The sequence below is a fragment of the Chrysochloris asiatica genome, unplaced genomic scaffold, assembly GCF_000296735.1.
Source record: "Chrysochloris asiatica unplaced genomic scaffold, ChrAsi1.0 scaffold00027, whole genome shotgun sequence".
Lineage (NCBI taxonomy): Eukaryota > Metazoa > Chordata > Mammalia > Afrosoricida > Chrysochloridae > Chrysochloris > Chrysochloris asiatica.
Window position 1 is genome coordinate 21721713 of NW_006408545.1, and position 26436 is coordinate 21748148.

General features: G+C 42.9%; 1 protein-coding gene across 1 annotated transcript in view; it reads left to right on the forward strand.

Annotated features, from left to right (window-relative positions):
• BEND3 (BEN domain containing 3) overlaps positions 1–25680 on the forward strand; it is a 35161-nt gene extending 9481 nt beyond the window's left edge. The window contains exons 2-4 of the mRNA XM_006839956.1: positions 7719–7766; positions 8688–8887; positions 23293–25680. Coding sequence (XP_006840019.1) covers positions 7730–7766; positions 8688–8887; positions 23293–25539 — 2484 coding nt within the window. The 5' untranslated portion in view covers positions 7719–7729 and the 3' untranslated portion in view covers positions 25540–25680. The remainder of the gene's footprint in view (positions 1–7718; positions 7767–8687; positions 8888–23292) is intronic.
• Positions 25681–26436: the final 756 nt, after the last annotated feature.

Below are 26436 nucleotides of genomic sequence, written 5' to 3' on the forward strand. Positions count from 1 at the left end.
TCTTTTGAGTTGCTGCTCCATAGGTATAGGTCAAGTTCATCAGACTGTATCAGCTCACTCTTTTTTTTTTTTTGTTCCCCTCTTCTTTCCTCTCCTGGTTGAGCTTATATTCACTTTAACTATTGCATTCCTCCCTGTGTCTCCTGATGCCTTCATCTTTCCTCTGCTGACCTCCCTCTTGTTGTATATTGCCTTCCCTGCCACCCATGTTAGCATGTGTCTACTAGCCCATGAATGAATCTTCCTTCCTCCCTCCCCCCTATAACCATCATAGATTGTTTCTTTTAGAAAGAAAACTTTTTTTTTTTTTAACTTTTTACAACTTTGGTCTCTCATATTTGTCCTTTTGTGATTGACTAATTTCATTCAGCATAATGCCTTCCAGGTTCAACCATGTATAAGGTGTTTCACAGACTCATCATTAGTGTCCAGCGTTTTATACTATTCCATTGTGTATGTACCAAAGTTTGTTTAATTGTCTGTTGATGGGTATTTAGACTGCCTCCATCTTTTTGATATGTGTCTTGTAGACAGCATACTGAAGGATCCTATTTTCTTATCCATTTTGCTCTCTATGCCTCTCGACTGATGCATTTAGTCCTTTTACATTTGGTGCAGTTATCAATAGGTATGAATTGATTATTGCCATTTTTGTGTTTTTATTTTTGTTTTCTTTTGCAGTGCTGCTGGATTTTTTGTTTCATATAATTTTCTATGCTGAGTTCATTCTGTTTATGGGTTTTCATTTTCATTTCTGCTGTATTAATGTTTACTAAATCTTTCTGATTTTTCTTTTTCTTATTTTGATGTGCATGTGTATTGTTTTTCTTTGAGGTTACCCTGTAATTTATTAATTTTTCCCCCTGCTTAGTCTTATTGGCTCTCCTTTTTAGGTAACTTTTCATTTTTCCCAAGCTGCTTTCAGGGTTCTTTCCTAGTCTTTGCTTTTAGAAAGTTTGATTATGGTCTGTCTTAGTGATTTTCTATTGAGGCCTATGCTGTTTGGGGTTCGTTCAGCTTTTTGTATGCTTATCTTCTTGTCTTTTATGATGTTCAGAAAATTTTCTTTCAAGAACTCTTCAACAAATTTCTCTGTGCTTATCTCTTCTTGTTCTGGAATTCCAATCACCCGTACAACTTTATTCTAATCACCCATACAAGCTGTTCCTTTTCAAGGTGTCCCACATAACTCTTAGGCTTTCTTTAAATATTTTCATTCTTTTTTCTGATTGTTCTTCTATCATAGTAGTATTGAGAGATTCATCTTCAAGTTCACTGATTGAGGCTCCCATTACTTCACTCCTTTGCCCTTTCAATGTGTTGTCCATTTTTGAGATCTTTGTATTAATCTTCTGGATTTCTAATTGCAAGATTTGTTTTGTGTCAAAATTTGATTTATTTTGTCTGTTTATTTTTGTAGTACTTTTGTGAATTCTTCTAAAGTTTTATTATGTTCTCTGTGCTTTCTCTGATCTTTCTGTCGATCCTTTGAAACTACCTAAGAAACATTCTTCTGAATTCTTTTTCATTTAGTTCAATTACCTTTTCATCTTCAGAAGTGTTTTCTGACTCTGCATCTTGGTAATTTGTTTGAGCCATTCTTTCTTGTTTCTTCATGTGAGCTATTGTCTTTTTTCTCAGGGGCATTGTGGAGTTGTCATATTTGTAAAAACAAGTAGTGCAGTTGTTAGACTCAAAGGGGAGAAATCTCTGGTGGGCTCCTGCAGTTCAAGGAGCGCACAAAGTAATTGTGGAAGGAACATGACAGCAGAGTTCCCGGCCCTAGATGGAGTTCTATTGACCTTGGTGTTATCTATGCTCAGGGCACTGAATCTGGAAGTAGTTCATGGGGGCCCTTGATAGAACTGGTTTCAGTGTCTGTTAGGACCACAAGGAAGCTGGGCACAGGGTGACTGGTTAAATGCTAGTCTAGTGGTTCTGTGGGTTTTGTAGGTTTGGAGCCAATTCCACCTGAATCCAGGCACCAAAGCGGCACACGAAAGCAGCACAGCTAGCCCCCACCTCACACTAGCGTGGCCTCCAGCTGTGTGGCTTCAAATCCAGAGAGCAGAGTCTGTGCTGTGGGTGGATAAGGGTAGGAATTGGCCACATGTATGGTCACCAGGGGAGAGTGGGAGGAAAAGAAGAAATCACCCCTTTCCCGTTGCCCACATGAATCTGTTCTGCCAGGCCTCCTCCTCTACCAAAGCTGCTCACAAGATGGTGGAGCCACGTCTACCAGCCATTCACCATTTGGTCTGTCTCTTGCACAGCCCTGCGTTGGCCTCTCCTCCCAGCAAGCATTCCATCCACCTCTCTAACCTTTTTCTGAATTTCAGGGTGCCAGAATTATCATCAGTGTCTGTTTTATTTGATCTCTCATATCTTTGTTATAAAGGGTTCAGGTGGTACGTCTTCCTACTCCGTCATCTTTCTGGAAGTCCTACACAATACTTATGAGGACTGCACGTTGAGAGTCTTTGACATAGAATATCTCTGGAAGGACATACAAGAAAACAATGTGGTTGCTTCTAAGAATGTTCTGACTAACTGGAGGTCCATGGATTTTTTGACTAGCTATCCTTCTTTTGAATCTTGCTCCATGTCTGAGGGACTTGTCCATCATCTTTCAATTCCATTTTTTCCACAAACTTTTTGAAGGTTTGCCATTTTTGAGTAAAACAAAATAACTTAAGCACCTTCCCTTCCTGTTCATTTCAACTCAACAAGGGTGAGTTGACCTGTAACTTAGAAGTCTCTCCAACTTTTCCATATCTTTGTGGTTCTTCCTGAGCCCCATTAGGTGAGCCTTACTCCTCACCTCCTCCTAGTCTTTCTTCATAGACTTTCTTCCTCTTCAGCCTCCCTCTCTGTCCCAGCCAAGTGCACTGATATTCTGGACTCAGATTCATCCTTATTTCATCATGAGGCACAGGGGTAGCCAGCCCCAAATCCTGCAAGTTTTTCCATTTACATAGTCAGGTTAAGCAGTTTATCCTTTGTAATTTGGTATTTGAGTAACTAAAGCATCTTCATTATTTCTGAACATTTGGGATTTCCCTCTTTGTTGCCCTGCATGGAATATTGAACATTGTCCATCTTTCTCTAAGCAGGATAGAGACTAGGAGACATTTTAATTAAAAAATATGTATATATATTCTGCAGCATTTAAAACCTTGTACAAATGAGTCATTTTGCCTGAGTCTCCCTGAACTAGTTGGTTAAAAACAGCCAAAAAAACCAAAGTGATCTTTTTTGCTTATTAAATTAGCCATTGGAGATTGGTTCTGTTTGAAAGTCAACTTCAGATAGATAGTCAATGTCTTAGAATCGGTGGCATTTTAACTAGAGACAGCAGCAAGCTAATATCCCGGTCTTGTTTATACAAGTCTTAATTTGTTTAAACCTTCCCCTGGCTTGGTAAGGAGTTTCTGAAGGACCTGAAACAGCTACCCTATGAGGAGAAAGCTGATTTTCGCGGACAACGTGGATGAATAGTTATACTGTCCAAAATTCAGGGTTTGTGGTAGGATAAATGATACGGTTTTGAAAAGGAGAGAATGCTAAAATGAGAAATTATATGAAGTCCAGGCAAAAGGGAGTGTAATCCTAGCAGTCTTTGGAAAAGGAGGGTGGTGGGAGCTTTACATACCTATGTGTGTAACTCACATATCCATAGGCTCTGTAGGAATTATAGTGTGTGAGTGAAAAGAATTTCTGTGGCATGCTTGGCATCTGGAGCTGTGTCCACCCATGAGAAAACATGGTGTGGAGTTATTGATCTCATCCAGGCAGGTGACCAGGAAATCGAGGGAGCAATGTGTTACCTACCCCTTCTTCCCAGCTGAGGTCTCCTTGATGTTCTGTGGTCAGGTCTGCCCTGGGTTATAGGAAAGTTGGCCCACATGCCCCTCTTTTAGAACTGTCTCAGTACTGTGGGCAGGGTCTGTTTATAAGCATGGAGCAGACTGGTTTTCCAGGTAGCTACATGGTGTCAAAGAAGAATTGGGTCCCTCAGCTTATATCTGAAGGAAAGAGCCAAGTCTGTAAACAGGACCCTTGTGCTTACCCAAATGAACTTCACAGAATTCTGCTTTCCTCTCCTCGCTGATGGGAAGTTTAGACAGACTTGGTTTGAATCCTTGTTGCCACTTAATAGCTTGGGAACGCTGGGCAAGTTACATGCCCTTTATCTCTTTACTGGTAAACTTGGGAGTGAAATACTTCAGGGTTACATGGAGCTGCATGTGAAGTGCCTAGCTCAGTTAGTGTCTGTTCCTGGACTGCAGATGTTACTAAGGACTCTCTCCTCACATCCACCACAACCACCAGAGACAGCTGTGACTTTCTAGGTCTTCCAAATGGGAACTTCTCAAGCTTCCCAGTGAGAGTGGTTTATTTGCCACCAGGAGGAAAGAGGTCCACCGTACTGTGATCTAGGTTACCGGTTGCTGTTGAGTCATTGTGTGTCAGAGTAGAACTGTGCTCCGCATGATTTTCAGTAGCTGATTTTCTGGAAGTACATCTACCATCTACCAGGTCTTAGAGGCATCTCTGGTGGACTCAAACTGCCAGTGTTTTGGTTAGTAACCAAGCATATCAGTCATTAGCATCACCCAGGGACTCGGTGATCTGGGTTTTGACTGTGGTAATTTCCCACTTGTCATAAATGAACATGGAAACACAATCCAGGCATCTCGAAAGCCCAGGAATCTGTCAGCCCTTTCCTCTCCTTCCCTCTAGGAGACTTCCTGGCTCCGGCTCTGGCTTTCCTCTCCCCCACAGGTGCAGCAGGTGGTATGCTCTCTCCTCATCGCCTGCTGACATGTGAATCGCTGGGGGCTCAGAATTCAGCCTAAATTGCCTGCTGTCGAGTCACATGGTAGTTTTGCAGAAAATACCCTTCCTGCTCACTACTTACATTCCTGACAGAGATTACACCCCAGCAGCCTTTACTCCGGGCCCTGCTGTCAGCCCCACACCTCACACTCCTCTTCATATGATGCGTCCGTCCACCAAGGAAATATGGTTGGGAGACTGTAATATTAGAACTTGAGGGTCATCCATTCCAGTTTTCTTTTCTCCTAGTATTCCCTCATCCTTAGTGCTACAGAACCCTGGTAGCACAGTGAGTAAGAAAGGGCGGCAGTTTGACCCCCCCAGTGAATCTACGGGAGAAAGATGTGATGGTCTGCTTCTGTAAAGATGAGTCGTGGGGATGCTCTGGGTCAGTTCTGTGCTGTCCTGCTGGCTCACTGGGTGTTGGGATCTACTTGGTGATAGCCGGTTTGGTTTTTTAGATTTTGAATGCTTTAAGCCTAAGTCTTTACATTTTTTATTTCACTGTGATCCTTTTCTCACCAAAAGCAACCCCCCCCCCCCCCGCCTTCTCGCCTTCCTACCTTTTTTTCCAGAATGTAGCTTATCTCCAGTAGCCTCCACACATCCCTCCCGTCTGTTTGCTGCCTCTCAACTTTGCCCTTGGTTTGAGGCAATGTGGATATGTGACACTACGGCAGGCTTTCCAAGGACAGTTGGGATAAAGACACAGTGTGTTTCCTTCCGAGGCCTGCATTTCTGTCCGGCACCTGCTTGCCTGCACCTCCACCCAGATACCCAAGTCAGGTGATGCTTATCAAATGCAAGGTTATCCCCTCCCTCAAAAGACAGAATGGAGTTTTGAAATTCATCTGTGGTAAAATAGTCAGTCCTTGGACCTTTACATTTGGCTTATTTTTCCAGTGTTATTTTGAATGCTATGCTTTTCAGATAGGAGATGGTCTGGTGAGTAGGAATTCTTTTCAGTTAATTTTAGTTTTCAAATCTTAAATTCTCTCCAGTTACCTGAAAATTAGTAAGAGAGGTCCTAAAAGAATCATGCCTGTCTTAGGGTTGTTGCGGTACTGGGAATACCGCTTCCCTTGTAAGCACTTTTAAGTGTTGCTCTTATTATGGAATTTTGAATCTATTGTGTGCATAGATCATCAGTTGAAAACATGCCATTCCGTGGGACATGGTAAATCGTATACTGAACATTAGAGATGACTTCTCTTTGCATTACAGGAATTTTCTAAGAGATACCCCCTTAGTGCTAATCTCTGATCCTTAACAAAATGGGAACTGAGTTTGGCAATCAGCTTCACTAGTTATGGGAACCCCAAAGCCCCAGGGTCAGCAGTAAAGCCTGTATAAGTGTTGCTATCTCATTTATATCTTAGATTATATATGCAGACACTTTTATGTGAGTTGGGGAATCTCAGAGTTAATGATACATGTCATCCTGGTGTCAGTTCCATTCCTACTGGGTGGGGGATGGGAGTCACCTAGTCCCATAAAAGAGCACCCCCCACCCCTTTTCTTTTTCCTCACCAGTAAAAATAAGTGTGTGGAGCCCCTGGGTGGTGCAGATAGTTAATGCACTCACTACTAACCAGAAGACTGCTGGTTTGAGTGCTCCCAGGGGCACCCCAGAAGAAATGTCTAGTGATACACGTATGAAAAGTCAGCCATTGAAAACCCTCCGGGGCACAGTTATACCCTGACACACATGAGGTTGCTATGATTTGGAATCGACCTGACAGCAGCTGGTTAGGTGGACCTCATTGTGTGAGCCCCAAAAGCCCAACGCTTTAAAACATGCAGGTCTTTTTCTCATTGTTTCAGGAGCTGCAAATGAAGCAAGGGTTAGACTAGTGCTCTCCAGTAGAAATATATTGCAGGCTACATGCATGATTTAAAATGTTCTAGTCAACACATAAAAAAAAAAAAGAAAGAACCAGGTAAAATTAATTTTTTAATAGTGTGTTTTATTCAGTCCATTATATCCAAACATCATTTCAATATGTAATCAATATACAAGGGATGAATGAGATCTTTTACATTCTCTGTGTTTATACTTGGGGTCTTGGTATGGTGCTCTAGGATAAGCACTGGACTGCTAGCTTCAACGTCTATGGTTCAGACCTACCCGCCACTCCTCGGAAACCCTATTACAGGGTCATTGTGAGGTGGAATCCGCTAGATGGCACTTAGCAACAGCAGCATGGTTATGCCTAACAGTTGAAATTCAGTATGTATTTTATACTCACAGTGCATCTCCATTGAGATTAGACACATTTCAGCTGCTCTGTAGGTTACTGTACTGTACAGGTGCCTTTGGACCATGTGGACCCTGAGACCTCAATTTAGGGAACTGGATATCCATAATCTCTATCCTTATTCAGCCTTTTCATTTTGTGGCTGGAATTTATATAAAGCTGAGACTAAAAGGAGATCATCCAAACTGGGACCTGGTATGTCAATGTAAGATAAGCACTGGACTGCTGCTGACCGCAAGTTTGGTGATTCAAATCCACCAGTCACTCTTTGGAAACCCTATACAGGGTGGATATGAGGTGAAACCGACTCGACGGCATTTGACAACATCAGTATATTTTTTGATGGGGTAAATACATAGATAACATTTGCCATTTCAACTTATTTCACATGTGTAATTCAGTGACTAATTACGTTTATCTTGCTTTTCAACTGTCACCATTATCCTTTTCCCAATTTTCCCCTCACCCTTAACAGAAGCTCAATATTCTAACTGCGGTCTTTTGTAAGACTTGCTTTTTCCCATACGATGCCCCCTTAGCACTGTGAGTGTCTCTGTTGATAGAGAACATTACATAAATGAAACACTATATCATGACTTTTGTCTTTGTCTCTTCTTTTAGTGAAATAGAAGATGAACTCAACTGAATTCAGTGAAGATGTAGAAGAAGGTAAAGAAACAACCCTGATTTTTTTTTTTTTCTTGTTTTTTGTTTCTTCATTTTAAGGGATCTAACTATAAATCTGTACTAGTCCAGTGATTTGGAATTTGGACTGAACATTTCTCTACATTTCCAGAAATCTATGAATGCCAAATGCAGGCAGAAGTGTTGCTGATTGTATTTTACCAATCTCTTTTACTAATCTGTCAGTTTTTATTTTCAGTTTTAGGAAATAAAGGGATATATTTAACTCTGGTCAAGGTGAAAAGAATTAAATATTGGATTTAAATTTGTAGCAATTTTTCTTTTTAATTTATTCGCTATTCTCATGTTTCTTTGTGATCAAGCTCCTATTTGGATTTTATCTGATCAGTTAGGTCCATTTTCAGTTGTGAATTGTTCATTTTGTTTTGTTCTTAAAGCGTTATTGGGAGTACCTGCTGGACTAGTGCAAACCCCAGTCGTTCTTAAGCAGCCCTGTTGTTTTTAAAAGAAATGTTTTTACTATAGTATTTTTAATTGAGTTATACGTTTACATGGTTCATGAATATAAAAAGGTGTCTCAGGAAAACTTCACATCCCCCTCCACCCACATACCTGTAATATGCATCTTAAGCATCTTTCTAGAGTTGCCTTTTAAAATCATCTTTTAAAAGATAATATTTCTTTTTTTTCCCTCCAACTCTACCCACACCACTATTCCACCAAAAGATAGTAAGGAAAATTTTGAACAAAATATTCTTGGAACATGATTTTATTATTTTAGCACTTGTGTGATAAGATAGGAATTGCCTTTTTGGAAATAGCAATTTTCTTGTGGCTAGACATTATTATCTGAATGATCATGTCAAAGGGCAGCGCACAGAAACCTGTTGCTTAGGACACTGCCAGCCTCTGAGCGCTGGTGACTGTCTGTCTTCTCTGCCACAGTTTTAAAGAATAACGCAGTCAAAGTGGAAACAGAGACGGAAGATGCTGCCTTGGACTGCTCAGTGAACTCCAGGTCTGAGAAGCACCCTCTGGACAGTGTGTTCAGTGCCCTCCAGGACTCCAGCAAACGGAAGCAATCAGGCAGCGATGGCCAGGCAGACCCTGTCCCCAGCGTGAAGAGGAGGCGGTTGATACCAGAGGTGAGGGCCCAGTGTCTTTGCTCTTTACTTGGAGTTTACCTCCTTCAAATTAGACACTCAATCTGTCTCTGCTCTTGGGCATCTGGACAACTGCGAAATCTTGGGTGTGAGAAGGCTTACATTTAAGCTGTTCTCTTTCTGGCTTAAGTTTTGAGAAGGTGTCTTTAGCTGGGATTCATGTCTTTGTTTGAATTCCTTATGGAGTAGAGGGGTCTTCATAGTGCAGTTGCTTCTGAGCTCTTCATTTTGCTCCACAAGAAGAGCAAGAACTTGACAGTTAACATATGTGTATCACTTTACCTAGTAGACTGATTCCTGGAATGTGGGGTTAGTAGGTCTTTTCTAAATCAAGTCTATCAGAGGAGCTTGATCCTTAAAGAGATTCTGTAGTGAACTTTTTCATTAAGATTATAAATGTAATAAATACCCCCTTTTTTTCTTTGGTGTAAGAAAAATCCGACTGAAATAAGTTTTTTCATAGCCCAGAGTGGAATTGTAGAAGGAAACTAAAGATCATTCTTAAGGTCAACACTGGTTTCTGGCCATTTCATTCTGATTGCTTTATTTCTTAACTGCCTGCTGGTTATCTTGACCTGAGTGAGCTGTTGAGAGAGATAGGAAAGGGCAATGTCAGACATGGAGGTCCACTCCAGCAGTCTGCAGTCCACTTGGAGACAACACATGTACATGAAACCACTCAAACTGAGGAGAGAGGAGCAGCTTTGAGAAATGAGGAGGGTGTCTGGTCTCTGGTGCCTCCTCAGCATAGCCCCTCCAGAGTCCAACAGATTCTGCTTTTAAATCTTAGAAAATCAAGTTTTAAATCAAGTTTTTCAGTGCAGCCATACACACACACAGACTCTTTGGAAGACCCAGATAAACAGTTCTACTTTGGCATGTCTGTACAAATGAGCCCAGTTTTTAAAGTTCACCTTTTATTTGCAGGGTGTGGGAGGCTTTAATTCTCCTCTCTTGGATGTTTAAGCAGATCCAAGTAAAATGAGAATGTATAGTTTGCAGGGAATTGATTAGCCTTAAATAAGTAACAACTCTCTTTTTCTTTAAATAACAAAAATGATGAGACAGATTTTTTTGTCCAGATTTAATACATTAACTTTATAATGAGGGCTTATAGTCCACATTGTGGAACATTGACCAATACATTCAGTCACTTACTTTTCACAGATTTTTTGAGATATTATTCATATAGTATGTAATTCAGTAAGTTGAACAGTTTAATGATTTTTCATAGTGGTTACGAATCGGGCTGCTAACCGCAAGGTCGGCAGTTCAAAACTACCAGTGTTTCCGCGGGAGAAAGATGAGGCGTTCTGCTCCTGTAAAGATTTATAGCCACGGAACTCTGTGCAGGGTCACTATGAGTCAGAGCCAACTGCACGGTATTTAACAACAACATAGAATTGTACAACTATTTTAACCCACATTTACTTTTTCTTAAGTTTATTTTAAATTGTAATTTATTGTCATTTCCCCTAATGATTGATATTTAGGGTTTTTTTTTTGTTGTTGTTGTTGTATGTTATTAACAATTACACAGGGATCATTCATATACATAAAGCTCATGCCCTTCTATGAGTTTAGGTTCACAGACATTATTATGAAAGTATTGAGAAGTTTTGAGTTTTACCTTCCTAAAGTAACACTTAAGAACATTTTCCCTTTTACTTCACTTTACATTTGATCCTCTTCAAGTTTACGGATAAAGCAAGAATTAAGGAAATGGAAGATAAAATTGAGTGCATCTGTATCCTTTTGCTGTGTAACAAAGCATCCAAAAGGTTAGCAACGTAAGACAACTACCATTTTATTTGTTTACGGTGTTGTAGGTCAGCTATGTGGTTCTTCTTGTTTGGCCTGACATGCTGGGCCGATTGGTCTGGGATGACATCACTTACATATCTGGGACCTCAGCAGGGATGACGAGAATGACCAGTCTTTCATTCTTGAGGCTAGTGGACTTTTCACATGATGACAGAAGAGTTCTGAGGAGCAAGAGAGAGCAAGCTCTAAAACATAAGTGCTTTTCAAACCTCTGCTTACATCACTTTTGCTAATGTCCCATTGGTCAAAGCAAGTCACATGGCTGAAGTGAGCGTCGGGTGGGAAAATAGACTCCTTCTCTTGATGGTAGGTGTAACAAAGACATATTAGAAAGAGGCATTCATAGAAGGATAGAAGGAATTGTGGCTGTTTGGACTGAGGAACAGCAAACTCTCTCAACAAGAATAGATTCTGATTATACGTAGGCTGGAGTATGACCTTTGTGGAGAACCCCAAAGTAGCCTAGCTGACTCATTTGACATATAGTATATCACTCTTCAACCTTTTATTCAATAGGTCATGGGCTAATAAAGATGGGAACACCTGTAAATTCATTGGATTTATGTTGTAGTTGAACCCTACAAGACAGCATAGTTCTGGCATTGGGCTAGACCTCTATGGGGGCTTCTGGTGGAGAGCTTTTCTGGATTTCACACAGGTGATGTGAAGGTGTGGATGTTCTTGATCTGCTCAGGCCTCAAGCTCTCTGTCAGGCAAGAGCTTCAGGTATCATCCAGAAAGTCCGGCATGCTTGGAGAAAAGGGGACCGGAAAGTACACTTGAACATTTCTAATATGACTTGTCCAATTTACATATTCTAAAATAGTCCAGCTTTGTTTTTCAGTCAAGTGGATACAGAAAGTAGTTCCAACACATTAGATTTTGGAGCGGAAAACACATGTGAAATCCTAGATTTAGTTTTGGGTGTTTTATTAGTTTTATTCATTTACCTTAGTACGAAGGAGCTTCAAAAAGTTTGTGGAAATTTTCCATTATCTTTCAGTTCCATTTTCCCATGAGTTTTTTTTTGTTTGTTTGTTTCTTTAAATTTTTTATTATGGATTGAGTGAAGGTTTACAGAATAGGTCATCAGTCCCACATTTAACAAATTATACATTTCTCCCCAAATTTTTTGCAGTCCCCTGGTATAGAAATAAACTAAGGTTGGTACCCCTCCCTCCTGTTGTATAAAAAGATTGTATGTAAGCATAAACCTTTTGGAATCCCTGAGCTCATAGTTGGAAGGTTTATCATGTGATTTCAAGGCAGCTTTTCCTTTTAAAAGTTTATGTAAATTGATGTGTTAGTAAATCAATAATCTCAGTACCCCAGGCATGTCAGAACAATTCATTAATTTTTTATTAATTTTTTTTAATTTAAGGTTTTTATTGTGGATTGAATGAAAGTTTACAGTGCACATCATCAGTTTCACATTCAACCATTTATATAACTTGTTTCATTACATTGATTATAATCCCCTCCATATACCATGAATTAAAAGTATTTCTCTCTATCCACTTTAGCTTTTTAAAAAACACACAAACAAAAAAAACCCACTCAGGCATATATAACAATTTACAGCTCCAAAGGGCACATTCTGCAAGTCTGCTTCTGGCCACCAGTTCTCAGTTCTTCTCTTCTTAGTTGATGAATCTTAGAGTCCTCAGCCGCGCCCCCCTCACCATGCCCCCATCTCTGCCTCCATCTCTGGCGCTGCTGCTTTTCTGGATGAGGTCCCACATTCTGCTTGTGCGTGCCTCTCTTGATGGTCCTAGGGTCCTCTGTTTCTGGACTGTAAGATTAACCACTCCCCTTTTTTTTGTTAAAAAACTCCTACCTTTACAAGTGTGACAGTCGCGATTAGTCATGATAACAGTTATTTACTACTGAATCTTACGAATCTTATCCCCATCGTCTTTCACCAGACCCATCTAGACAAGATAATAGCTATTCAGTGGGGACTCTTTTCTCCCCCAACACTCTTAAACTAAGCTCCCTCTTGAAACCTTGTAAGCCAGTCACTTCGTGCCTTTATTGCCCCCTCATTTAAATAGCCAATGTCTAAGTTGCCCATCCCTATCTACCCTGTGTACAGAGTGGATAGCATTGAAACTTGATTTGAAGACTCTCTGTTGGTATTTAGAGTAAGTACCGCTCTGAGTATAGGTCAGGTTCGTCATGAAGATGCATTATCTGTCACTGTAGCTGTCCCAGTCTGCTTGCCCTTTCTAGTGGGAATGTCTCACCTCACAAGGTTGTGGATGGGACTCAGGATTCCACCTAAGGTCCTATACTCTGGAAAGGCTTTGCATGAGGCCTATTTCACTGGGCAAGTTGTAGAACCCCTTCAATTCATTAATTTTATGAAATTATAGTATATGTTGATTTTACAAAATGGTTGTTGATGTTAAGTGCTGTCGAGTTGGTTCTCACAGTGACCCTGTATAGAGTTTCTGAGGAGTGACTGGTGGGATTGAATTACCGACCTTGTGTTTAGCAGTCTGGTGCTTATTCTCCAGCTCCACACCAGGACTCTGTTTCAGATGGTGCTAATTTTACATAAAGAGCAAATAGTCTTTCATTGCCCTCCCTCTATTTTTTTTCTTTTATCCTTCATCTACATGTGGGGATAGGGGTCAGGAGAGGAGGCATATGGTGCTTTCATCGGCACTTTTATCACCAGGTGAGATGAGAGGAGGTGGGAAACTGAAACCAGAAGTAATGAGAAAAGTGGAACGAGTGGTAATCAGAACATCAGGAGGTGCGTTAGTAGTTCCTGAGGACCTGCTGAATAAATAGTTCTATTCCTAATATGCTCGTTTACTGAATCCATATAACAAACCAACAATGGAAGAATAAATACTTCTGTCAGACAGATGAGCAAAATGAAGCATATAACTTAAAATTAAGTGCCGGGATGCCATCAGAGCAGACTTGTGCCTTGTGTGAACTTCAGGAGTGATTAGGCAGACTGTGGCCCCCTCTTCCCATCTAGGGCAGTGAGGCACACCTTTTCGGATTCTAACTGTAAGTACAGTACAGTAAATAACAGAATGAGCAGAGACTCTGGAGTCAGATGAGGGCGTAATTTACCTTGGGACTTCAGGCCAGTAATGTGCCCTATTGGAATCTCAGGTTCCTCCATTATAATGTGTGACAGTACTGCCAAGCCCATGTGTAGAGCCTAGCACAAGACCCGGGACACATTAGCCTTCAAAAATACTTGTTTAATGCTCTTACCTTCATCTCTAACTCTCACTCCTGGGGCCAGTATTCCACGGCCTCCCTCTCTGCCTCCCTCCACATTGGTGAGAGCAAAAGCGGAATGGGAGTCTGAAGCCCTTGAGGACACCCCAGTCCTGAATGCCCCTGATTCTCAGGACTGTCCAACTCAGAACACATACCACCTTCCAGCTTCCCCTCCCACCCTGAGGGAGGGGGAAGGATGCAAAGGAGAGGCAGGATTTGACTGGTCGTTCTGATGCTGAAAGCTCAAAGGGCCACTCTTTTCTCTACATTCAAACGTATCGATGCTGACAGCTTGTTTTATGAGTGACATTTAGTACAATGCTTAAAAGAAAAATAAAACCTCCCTCAAAAAAACAAACAAAGGACTGTATAAAGACCTATTTGGCATCTCCACTGGAGAGGGCTTCATAGCCAAATGCAGCAGATGTGGGAGGTGAGTAGCCAACATTTTTATTGGTGATCATCTTTTTGTTCACAGACTATCACAGGGCAATATTCAAGAGCTGTATGCCAGGCAGAAGTTAGCCTTGTTCTAGATTTTTTGTTTGTTTGCATCTGAGTGATTGTGCTGTTCGTTTTTCAGTAGAACTGAATGCCATGTTATTCATTCATTCAGTGTGGATGTCTGAATACTTCCTTAAGTGTCAAGTACTGTGCTGCATTCGTCATCGTTTTCACAACAACTGTAGCAGATAGATACTGTGGCCATTGCACCTTGGCTTGGCTCAGAAAGGTTGGTACTACCAGGTCTGTGCACCTCAGCACCATGATGGTGACTCTTAGAACTAATGGGGGAAATGCCAGAAGGAATCTTTGAGAACTGACTGCTCTGCTGTGTTGCCATTTCTTCTGGTCTTCCTCTTCTCTCTTCAGATTCTAATTACTTAGGCACCCTAGCTCATTGTTCATGACCCAAAGTGTTGTAAAAGCCTTGAGAACAGACTGTGTCTGACTGGCTTCCATGTGCCCAGTGCCTGCCAGCTGTTGGACACTCCATACGATGAATGTACTGAGACTTTGTGCTGGAAAGCTCTTCCATACATTATGGTCACCAGACCTGGTCCTTTAATGAAGATGATGGGTGGGATGGAGACACTTCTATTGAAAATAAAAAGTTACCGTCATCCCTGTGGCAAATGGTCCCAGGAAGCTGATGCCAGCCCTTGAGGAGCTGCTTCATATGGTCTGTCCTTGATAACCACATTAATCCTCAACTCCCTACCTTCCTGAAGTCATGCTGCTTTGCTGTTCCTGCTTGCTGACTCTCTGAGCATCATGCAGCCACTCATCATCCACTGAACTGAATTTTACTAGCTGCTCTTGGACCTGGGGTCCTAGTGAAGATATTTGATGCTTGGAGCATCTCCATGCTGACTCTATCCCTGGGATTGTCCCTGGGCTTGAACACCTGGAATCTTCCCTAGAGAGTCTAGGTCTTGGTTACTTTGCTTGTAATCAAGCATCAGGCCCTCTTTGTTCAGTCACATTTTCCAGCCAAGAGATTTGAGTGTTCTCTCTCGTGTCTAAGGATTCTAATGATAGAATGATCCGAATCTGCATAGATGCTGGCGTGGCAGAGCCTGAGCTCCACAGCAGAGGCCCCATATGGTTGGAAGATGAACCTTGGAGAATTGGGAATGGTGTCAGCCAGCGTACCTTGTGCCAAGTAGCACAGATTTAAAGATTTCCTGATACTCCCAGACAGCTGAGCAGAGATTTTATCAGCAGCAGCAAATGTAAGCCAGCCCAGCATCGCCTTGGCAGCATTTGTGGAATTAATTGGAGCGCTGAATTAACAGAACACCAGTGTGTAGGGCTATCTAAGAACCTTTTCTTTGATGCTTGTGTTGGGGTTTGTGTTAAATTGTATACCAAGGTCTCTGGGAATGAGGCATATTGCCCTCTGCTGGAATGCTAACATTCATATTCAAGCGATTTCGCCAGAAATGTTTCTACCGATGACAGTGTTTCTAGCATCCTTGGTAGAAATGAAAATATTTTTATTAATGAGGAAGAATTTTGAGAATTATAGAAGGGATTTCCAGTTTTGATAACTTGCCTGTCACCTGCTAGAATGTGGGGAATCAAAAGTCTTGTATGTGCAGTTGGAGTTCCATTAGTTAGTTCACCAAAAACGTCTCCCTGTACTGATTTTCTGTGCTGGGTGTTAATCAGGGAAAATCTTCCTCTAGAACTTGTATACTTGTTGCATGGTATGTGAGTTTCTGATGGCCTCTTTATGCCTGGAATTCGACTTTAAATGTATTAGGGGATCACTTGAAATAAAGCAGAGACCCTTATCTAAAATCACGCCTAACGTGGTGTTGGTTTTTGTGTGTTTTGAATAAAACTCAAGGTTTTCAAAGAAATCTCATAGTCCTTGAGACCTCTAGAATTACTTTGATGTAGTAGAATTAAATAATGAATAAATTGATAAAAATAAAATTTAAAGTCTGAAAACTTTTTGTATGCTTTCGAATCCATGTTGTCCCATGGCAAACCTAGAACAGGATAGAGTAGGACTGCCCCACAAGATTTCTTTCCCAAACCTACAAAACCACACTCACTGCCATCAAGTCAATTCTGACTCTTAATGTCCCTGTGTAGGGTTTCTTTATGGGAGCAGAAAGCCTCATAGTTTTTCCCGAGGAGTAGCTGATGTTCTTGAACTGTAGATTTTTCAGTTAGCAGTTTAGTGCTTATCCTATACTGCCACCAGTGTGGATAAGTGGAGGAGTCCTAGTGTGGCTCTATAGGATGATGCAGTGGACCACTGGGTTGGTTTGAACTGCAAGGTGCGGTTCAAACTCACCAGCCACTCCTTGGAAATCCTATACCGGGGTTGCTATGAGTCAGAACCAACTCAACAGCACTTAAGGACAACAACAACAACATTTATAGAAGCAGACTACTACATTTTTCTCCTGCAGAGTGGATGGTGAATTTGAACTGTTGACCTTTTGGCTAACAGCTGAGCACTTTTAATACATTTTAATTTATTAAGGCATTGCTTTTGAGCTGTGTCTTGTTGTTGGAAGCCTACCGTATATACCAGTACAGCACACATATGAACAAGGGGGCTTCGAAAAGTTTGTGGAAAATGGAATGAAAAATAATGTAATTTTCTCACCATCTTTTGGAGGCCCCTCCTATATAGACACACCCACCCATAGAAATGAAATAAAACTTTCCTGAATTAGCTTCTTGTGTATAAAATACTGTGATTTTTTTCTATTCTAATTTTTTCTTGTTTTCTGTCATTTTTTTTTCTTACATCCCTCTCTTTTTTCTTTTTCTTTTTGTTCTGGTAAATATATATTATATATCAACACATTTACCATTGCAGTATTTACATGTACGACTCAGGAACATTAATTACTAAATAATTCGTTTGTGCAGTCATCACCACTGTCCGTTTCCCACTTTTCTGTTTCCTGTAACAGAAACTTAGTCCCCTAAGCAGTGAGTCCTTCCTCCCTCCCACCAGTCTCTAGTAACTACTGATGAGTGTTGGTCCCAACAAATTTGATTATTCTAGATACTTCATTTAAGTGGAACCATCCAATATTTGTCCTTTTATAATTGGCATATTTCACTCAGTGTTGTGTGTTCAAGGGTCAGCCTTGAACATGTATCAGGATTTCATTTCTCTTACAAGCTGAGTCATGTTCTCTTTCTTTCTCCTTATGCCGGTCATGACCCATCAAATCAATTTCATCATCTACTGCGTTTGGAGTAAAATATGTTCAGCTAATTCTACCTCTTCATTTCTCCACCAAGTTTCTGGTGAGTCTTCATTCCTAAATACAGTAATCCTCTGCTTTCTGCCAGGCAGCAGACAGATGCTACCTATAGCTGAATTGTACTGTTCCTCTCCTCCATCCCAGCCTTTAGGGCAAACTGAGCTCGAAGTGCTACAAGTGAGCGGCTTAACCTTATGGCACTCACTGTAGGAGAGTCCTTCCCTTGTTTACTGGTGAGCACCTACTGTAACAATTAAAGCCCCACAGTATCACCTCTGCTACAGTTTGGGATTAGATTTGTTGAATAATCACATAATAATATACATTTATTAAACACTGTGCTCCGTACATGACTCAGTACTTTATATACTTTATATTAAGGGGACTTCAAAAAGTTTGTGGTTACGATTTGGGCTGCGAACCTTAAGGTCAGCAGTTCGAAACTACTAGCCGCTCTGCGGGAGAAAGATGAGGCTTTCTGCTCCCGTAAAGATTTACACCCTCGGAAACCCTGTACAGGGTCGCTATGGGTCGGAACTGACTTGATGGCACTTAACAACAACAACAAGAAGTTTGTGGAAAAATAGAATGGGAAAAGAATCTCCCTTGTATATGAGCTCATTAAATCCCCACAACTATACCTGAGATGGGTGCGTTCTTTATCCTTGAGTTTTACACAGGAATCTGAGATTGAAGGTCATGTTACAGATTTGTCCAGGTCACAGAGGTGACACCTGGCAGTTGAGCTGAGCTCTTATCCACTCCCTTATACCTCTATTCTCATGGTATTCACAAAACCAAGAATCCTCTAAATGATCTCTTTTTCTTAAATATATATTTGAGAGTGGAAGGATATTGCTTTATCCATCTGTGCTTTTTTTTGGTCTTGCGTGTGGTTGGCAGATATTCATTGATATTCTGGATGCTAGATGCTTTTTCTAGGCACTGGGGATAGCCTGTAACCATCATGCTGAGGTATGCTGAGGACTGGGAGACCTCAGGAGGGAGGAGGGCTGGAAGCAGATCCCTCCGTTGCAGGTTCCCTCTACCGAGGCTCTGTGGAAGCGTGTGTGTGTGAGTAGGGGGGTGGGGTGGTGGATAGCTAGGAGCAGGTGCCAACTTTGTGAGGTAATTAAAACTTTTATAAGAATCCCTTTATCTTCAGGTTCCTAAGGGAATAAAGTAGCTTTTCTTTGCTTAGCTGTTACCTTTCTCTAGTTAGACCTGATTATTCTTTTATCTAAGAGAGAGGACCTAGGAAGTCCTTCATTCATTTAAACGAACTAGAACATGCAGGAGGTTCAGAAGGCCATGAGTCTTAAATGCTTTGTGACTACAGGTCTCAGACCTGCCTAGTCTCTAAACCAGATTAGCCCCCTTGAGATTGAGATTGTCTCTTTTCCCTACAATTTTTTTCTTTAATTAATACGAGAATAAGATCTTGTGTACTGTTGTGGTGCTGATGTTACTTATATAAATCTGCTGAGGTGAGACTCATTGAGAACAAATACTGTTTCCCAGGACCTTGCTGCCCAGTGTGGACCAGCTGCACCCAGGAGCTTGTTAGAAATGCAGGCCCAAGGAGTCTGAACCTACAGTTTAACAAGGCCCCAGGTGATGCACGTGTACATTTGCCTTTAAGAAGCGGGGCTGGGCCAGTTTTACTATTATCCCCTGTGTGGAGAATGCCTCCTAGGATGTACTTTATTCTGGTCCGTTCTCCCGTCACATGCATATATCAGGGGCAGCTAATGCTTTGCTCCTTGGCCCCACATGCTCCCCTGGCACCCACCAATGCTGGTTAATTAGCTCTTCTATGTAACTAAACCCTCAAAAATATATTCCAGTAAGTTTCTGGATCAAGTTCAACATTTTAAAAAAGCAGCTTTATTAAGGTGCAATTGATAGAATGACATGTATTTAACATGTGTAATTGTTAAGTTTTGACATAGATGTGCATCAGTGAAAAACATTGCCACAATCAAGATAATGAACATCTCCATCACCTCCCCACTAAACATCTTCATTGTGCCCCTTTATAATCCTTCCTATCCCCATCCCAAGCAACCATTCATGTGTTTTCGGTTATAATAAAGTTGGTATTTTCTAGACTTTTATATTAGTGGAAGCATAGAATGGCCTCTTTTGTTTGGCTTGTTTCATTCAGTACTATTGTTGTAGTTGTTGTTTTTAGGTACCTTTGACTCCAACTCAAAGTAATTCAATGTACAACAGAGTGAGACAATGCTCAGTTCTATGCCATCCTCCCAGTTGTTGTGTTTGAGCCTAACACTGTAATTCAGATGCATCAGTCCTTCAGAATTCAGTGTCTTTGTCATGACTTGGGTTGGGCACACCTTAGTCTTCAAAACAACATTTTTTTGCTGCGTATCAGAAATGCATCCCTTTTTATTACTGAGTAGTAAACTGAATATAACAGTTTGTTTCTTAATGTAAAAATTGGAATTTCTCAACAGTTTTTGGCTATTCACAAATTAAGCAACCATGAGTATTGGTATACAAGTCTGTGTATGTCTTTATTTCGCTTGAAAAGTAAATACTTAGGAATGGAATCTCTAGATCATAGGATAACAAATAAAACAAAAAGAAGCTTAGTTGCTGTCAAGTCATGTCAACCCCATGTGTGTCAGGGTAGACTTGTGCTCCATTGTGCCCCGCAAGATGGTGCCGTGGGCTTCCTGGCCCATGGGAGCAAGGTGGTTACAGTGTGTGTGCCAACCCCATGAAATGAGAGAGCTGGTTGGGTGGGATGCCTCCAGGTACTATCAGTGACACCTAAAGAGCTTCGTAGCACTTGCCCATGCAGGGGAAAGGCCAGGACATAGAGAGATGTGCCTTGATGTGTTCTTTGGATTAATCATTCGGCTGCTATATTTTATTACTTACTATACAGAAATTGTATGTCTGTTTCCTTCAAAACTGAGCTAAAGATATTGAACTCAGTGTAGAGTACACACTGAAGATATTTGAATAAATAATTACAATGTAAAATCTCTTAAAGGTTTTTTTGTGTCCAAGAGAATTCCTTAAAACCTTTCAAATCTCATCAATCTAAGGAGACACCTTATTTATATGGAGTCTTGGGGTGATGCTGTGGGAGAAAGCCCTGGACTGCGAGGTCAGTTTGAACCACCAGTTTGGAAGTTCAAACTCACCAGCCACTCCTTGTAAACCTTGTACAGGTTGCTATGAGTCAGAATCAACTCAACAGCACTTAACAACTTACTTGTATTTTCACAGTTTGTATTTTTCTACAATTGACATGTTAAATTTCCATGTTGTTAATTAAATGGAGTCCTAGTGTGACACTGTGGGTTAGTGCACTGGGCTGCAAAATCAGTTTGAACTGCAAGGTTACCAGCTGCTCCTTGGAAACCCTATTCAAGATCGCTAGGGTCAGAACCAACTCTACAGCACTTAACAACAACAACAACTAAGTGAAGGACCCCTGATGTGGCAGTGGGCTAAACTACCAAATCAAAAGGTTGGTCATTAGAACCCACCAGCTGCTCCTCCAGAAAAAAGATGAGGCATTTTGCTTCTGGAAAGATTTCTAGTCTCAGAAATCCTGTGGAGTATTTCTGCTCTGTCCTGTAGGGTCTCTGTGAGTCTGAATTGACTTACTTGATGGCAGTACATTAATTAACGGAATCTCTAGATATGATTAAAAAAGTTGGTGGAAAAAATAAAACAAAAACATAATGGAATTTTTCCACAAACCTTTTGAAGCCCCCTCGTATATTATATAGTTTTGAAATTAGCATTTGTTTTTCAGGAATAGTTTGTAAATGTTCTATTTGCTGCCTTACACTTTTATAGAGGAACTTACCTTTCCTAACAGAAGTGTTGTTCCTTGTGGAAGAGGTGGGGAGGAGGCAGTGGGAGGAAGTAAGTCAGCTTTCTTCTGTTTTACACCTTGAACAGATGAACCATTCTGTGGCAATCTGAAAACCACTGCTATTAACGCATAGTAAATACTCTAATTTCTTCTTTCTTATTTTATGTTTTTTACTGCATCTTCTCTATCCTCCTCTACCTAATATATTAAAAAAAAACCTATACTAATGAATATGAGCATATTTATAGGACAGAAGGTACCTTTTAAATGGGTTATCTTCCTGCCTTTCTGAATCATGATGGTCCCAAGAATCTGAGACAAGTATTAGTACACTTTGGATGGAAAGCATTTTTTCCTTACACACTGCAGTCTTTTCTCTTTCTGCATGTAGTTGAAGTGAAGCACAGAGGGTTTTGCTCCCTGTGATCTTGGGTGGGATAAAACATCATCTATGTTCTTTAGTTTTCTCTTCTGTGAAACTGAGTAGGAATGCTGAATTTATCTCACAGGACAGTTTGTAACACATCCAAGCATATAAATAAACCTATTAAGACATCCAGGGCCTGGCGATAGGGGAGCGCCACTGATGAACACAGTGAGAAATCTTTGTTCCCAAGTGGTTAGGGTGATTGCTGTCTTGTGGCAGAGAGTGAACTCAAGTCTGATGGTCCTTGAAGGATAGCTTCAGCTTCCCTGAAAGTGCAGTGAGTGAGGACCATGCCATCCTATGGAGGACTGAGGACATTAGTCACTCTGATCATTTCTGGTTGGTCTTAATTCTCTCTTGACCTTGTCTAAGCAAGGGTGGATGGTACATGGTCCAAGCCCTTCTAGATGCACAGTAGAGAAGTTAATCGATTTCGTACGTAGAGGCTTCAGAAAGTTTGTGGAAAAATGAAATGAAAAGATAATGGAATTTTTCTAGGAGCTTTTTGAAGCTCCTTTGTTCAATAAGTGCCTTGGGATACTGGGGCTCCGTTCTCTCCTGGGTAAGTTGAGTAGGACAGCTAGACCAACAAGGAGACGACTTAGGAACCTTGAGGGCCCATCACTTGGTGGAATTTCACAGTTGCACGGACCCCAGCCTTCTCTGATCCAAGGTCAGACATGATTCCAGTCAGTGGTAGAGTTGGCAGCAGACCCTAGTTCTCATCGGTACAGCACCATGTTCCTTAAGGGGAGCCTTCCCAGGTGAAGGTGCCTGCTCTCTTTGAGGATCAGGCTGCAGTGACTTGCTTCGTCTTCCGGAGCTGCCACTGGTACACATCCTTTTCTTCTGTGGCCTCCGTTCCACTCCTACCTTGACAGCATCTGTGCTCCGTTTTCCATCAGGCCTCCTGGGCAGGAAGCCCCGTACTGGGCCCTTCCCAATGTGGCCTCCTTCAGGAAGTGGATTTACCAGGACTGGAGAGTGAACCGGTGTGGTGATTCCAGGCAAGGGAACCCATTTATCATACTTACTATATTGGCCTTGGAGTACTGGTATGGCACTGGATTAATGCGCTGGACTACAAAATTGGTTTGAACCACAAGGTCGGCGGATTAAGCTCACCAACCACTCCTTGGAAACCCCATACAGAATTGCTGTGGGTCAGAACCGACTCCACAGCACTTAACAACATATTGGCCATGGCCCCTTTGCATGTGACTGTCTAAGAGAGATGAGTTGGAGCGCCCACCTAACACTCTGGAAAACTCTGTTTGTGTTGCAGGCTCTCCTGGCAGGCATGAGGAACCGGGAGAACAACTCGCCCTACCTGGGGAATGGAGAACAGGCCGGCAGAGGCAAGACTGTGGGCTCTGTGTGGCTGGGTGAGGAGGACTCCTGTAATGATGTGACCACCCCTTCCTATAAGAAGCCTCTGTATAGCATCTCGCACAAGATCATGGAGAAGAAGAACCCTCCCGTGGGGGACCTGCTCAGCACCTATGAGCTCTTCGAGAAGGTGAATGCCAACAATAGCCCCTCCCCACTGCGGCTCTTGAATGAGCCACAGAAGCGGGATGGTGGCATTGTAGCAGCAACCACCGACGGTGACCCCAACATCTACTTTCTGATCCAGAAGATGTTCTACATGCTCAACACCCTCAACTCCAACATGTCCCAGCTACACAGCAAGATGGACTTGCTCTCCCTGGAGGTGAATCGTGTCAAGAAACAGGTGAGCCCCACTGAGATGGTGGCTAAGTTCCAGCCTCCCCCCGAGTACCAGCTCACGGCTGCCGAGCTCAAGCAGATCGTGGACCAGAGCCTGTCGGGTGGAGACCTGGCTTGCCGTCTTCTAGTGCAGCTCTTCCCGGAGCTCTTCAGTGACGTGGACTACTCCCGAGGCTGCAGTGCCTGCGGCTTCGCCGCCAAGCGGAAGTTGGAATCACTGCATCTGCAGCTCATTCGCAACTATGTCGAGGTCTACTACCCCTCGGTGAAGGACACGGCTGTGTGGCAGGCTGAGTGCTTGCCCCAGCTGAACGACTTCTTCAGCCGCTTTTGGGCTCAGCGGGAAATGGAGGACAGCCAGCCGGCGGGTCAGGTTTCCAGCTTCTTTGAGGCTGAGCAGGTGGACACCAGCCACTTCCTGGACAACAAAGACCAGGAGGAGGCGCTGTCTCTAGACCGGAGCAGCACCATTGCCTCAGACCATGTGGTGGACACGCAGGACCTCACCGAGTTCCTGGATGAAGCCTCGTCGCCTGGCGAGTTTGCTGTCTTCCTTCTACATCGGCTTTTCCCCGAGCTCTTTGACCACCGGAAGCTAGGAGAGCAGTACAGCTGCTACGGGGATGGCGGCAAGCAGGAGCTCGACCAGCAGCGGCTGCAGATCATCCGCAACTACACGGAGATCTACTTCCCTGACATGCAGGAGGAGGAGGCCTGGCTGCAGCAGTGTGCCCAGCGCATCAACGATGAGCTCGAGGGCCTGGGGCTGGACGGGGGCAGCGAGGGCGAGCCCCCGCGGGACGACTGCTACGACTCCTCAAGCCTGCCGGATGACATCTCCGTGGTCAAGGTGGAAGACAGCTTCGAGGGCGAGCGTCCCGGTCGGCGCTCCAAGAAGATCTGGCTGGTGCCCATCGACTTCGACAAGCTGGACATCCCGCAGCCAGACTTCGAGGTGCCCGGCGCCGACTGTCTGCTCAGCAAGGAGCAGCTGCGCAGCATCTACGAGAGCAGCCTGTCCATTGGCAACTTCGCCTCCCGCTTGCTCGTGCACCTCTTCCCTGAGCTCTTCACCCACGAGAACCTGCGCAAGCAGTACAACTGCAGCGGCTCCCTGGGCAAGAAGCAGCTGGACCCGGCCCGCATCAAGCTCATTCGCCACTACGTGCAGTTGCTCTATCCACGGGCCAAAAACGACCGCGTCTGGACCCTGGAGTTTGTAGGCAAACTGGACGAGCGATGCCGGCGCCGGGACACGGAGCAGCGGCGCTCCTACCAGCAGCAGCGCAAGGTCCATGTTCCCGGCCCCGAATGCAGGGACCTCGCAAGCTATTCCATTAACTCCGAGCGCTTCAGAGAGGAGTTCGAAGGGCCCCCGCTGCCCCCTGAGAGAAGCAGCAAGGACTTCTGCAAGATCCCCTTGGACGAGCTGGTTGTCCCCTCTCCCGACTTCCCGGTGCCTTCTCCATACCTGCTGACAGACAAGGAGGTGAGGGAGATAGTGCAGCAGAGCCTCTCCGTGGGCAACTTTGCCGCGCGTCTGCTCGTCAGGCTCTTCCCTGAACTCTTCACTGCTGAGAACCTCCGGCTGCAGTACAACCACTCCGGGGCGTGCAACAAGAAGCAGCTGGATCCCACACGGCTGCGGCTCATTCGTCACTACGTGGAGGCGGTCTACCCCGTAGAGAAGATGGAGGAGGTGTGGCACTATGAATGTATCCCGAGCATCGATGAGCGGTGTCGCCGTCCCAACAGGAAGAAATGCGACATCCTGAAGAAAGCTAAGAAAGTGGAGAAGTGATACCTATGGAGCACCATAGAATGAGAGATGGCCACCCTGGGGACTAAGAATTCATTCCCAGCTCGTGATTGGTATCCACAGACCGCACCTTAAGGCAGTGGGGAGTGGCTTACATTTGCACACGTAAATACCCACAAACCGTACTGATGACTTTCTCCAAAGCTCAGCCAGTTTGGGAAGAACAGAGCTGTGAGAGCAAAGTGGTATGGGTCCTCTCCCTGGCCATGCCTTCCATCCCCATATGATCCAAAAGCAAATCCTGCAACTCTCTTGTTCTCTTCCCACATTTTACAACTTCCATTTTTATAATTTTTTTTTTTAATTAAAAAGGGATCCTTTAAAAATTTATTGGGCTCTCTTGGGGCCATTTTACTTAGAAAAAATCTTTTAAATATTTGAGATGAAGTACTGTAAGATGATTTCCAATGGTAGGATTTTTTTTTTAAGGATGGTTTCAGATTTATGAAATATTTGAAAGTATCATGTGCACGCATGATCATAGCTTCAGGGTTGGCGTAGACTGATTTTACTGACCTTGTCTTTTACATCTGATTTTGGAAGAGTCAAGATATGTTAGAGGGGCGGAGACTGTGTGATATGTTTGCCACCCCCCTCCTTAGCTTCTCTTCACGGTGATGCCGTGAAAGGCATCAGTGGGGTTTGGCCTGTGCATAGTCGCTGTGTGGGTAGAGTGCTGTGCTAACTCCTGTAGACAAGAACACTGGATGATGATATGAATGTAGGTAGACATGGAGACTCATGTTCACAATGTCTGCTCCTGAGCTGTGTCCTTCCACTGCCCCCGTGCCCTCTCCCTGTGTGGATGCTGGAGGGAGGGCTAGCTAGACACATGGACCTGGCAAACATTGCATGTGGGTATTTGACTTCTTATTTTTT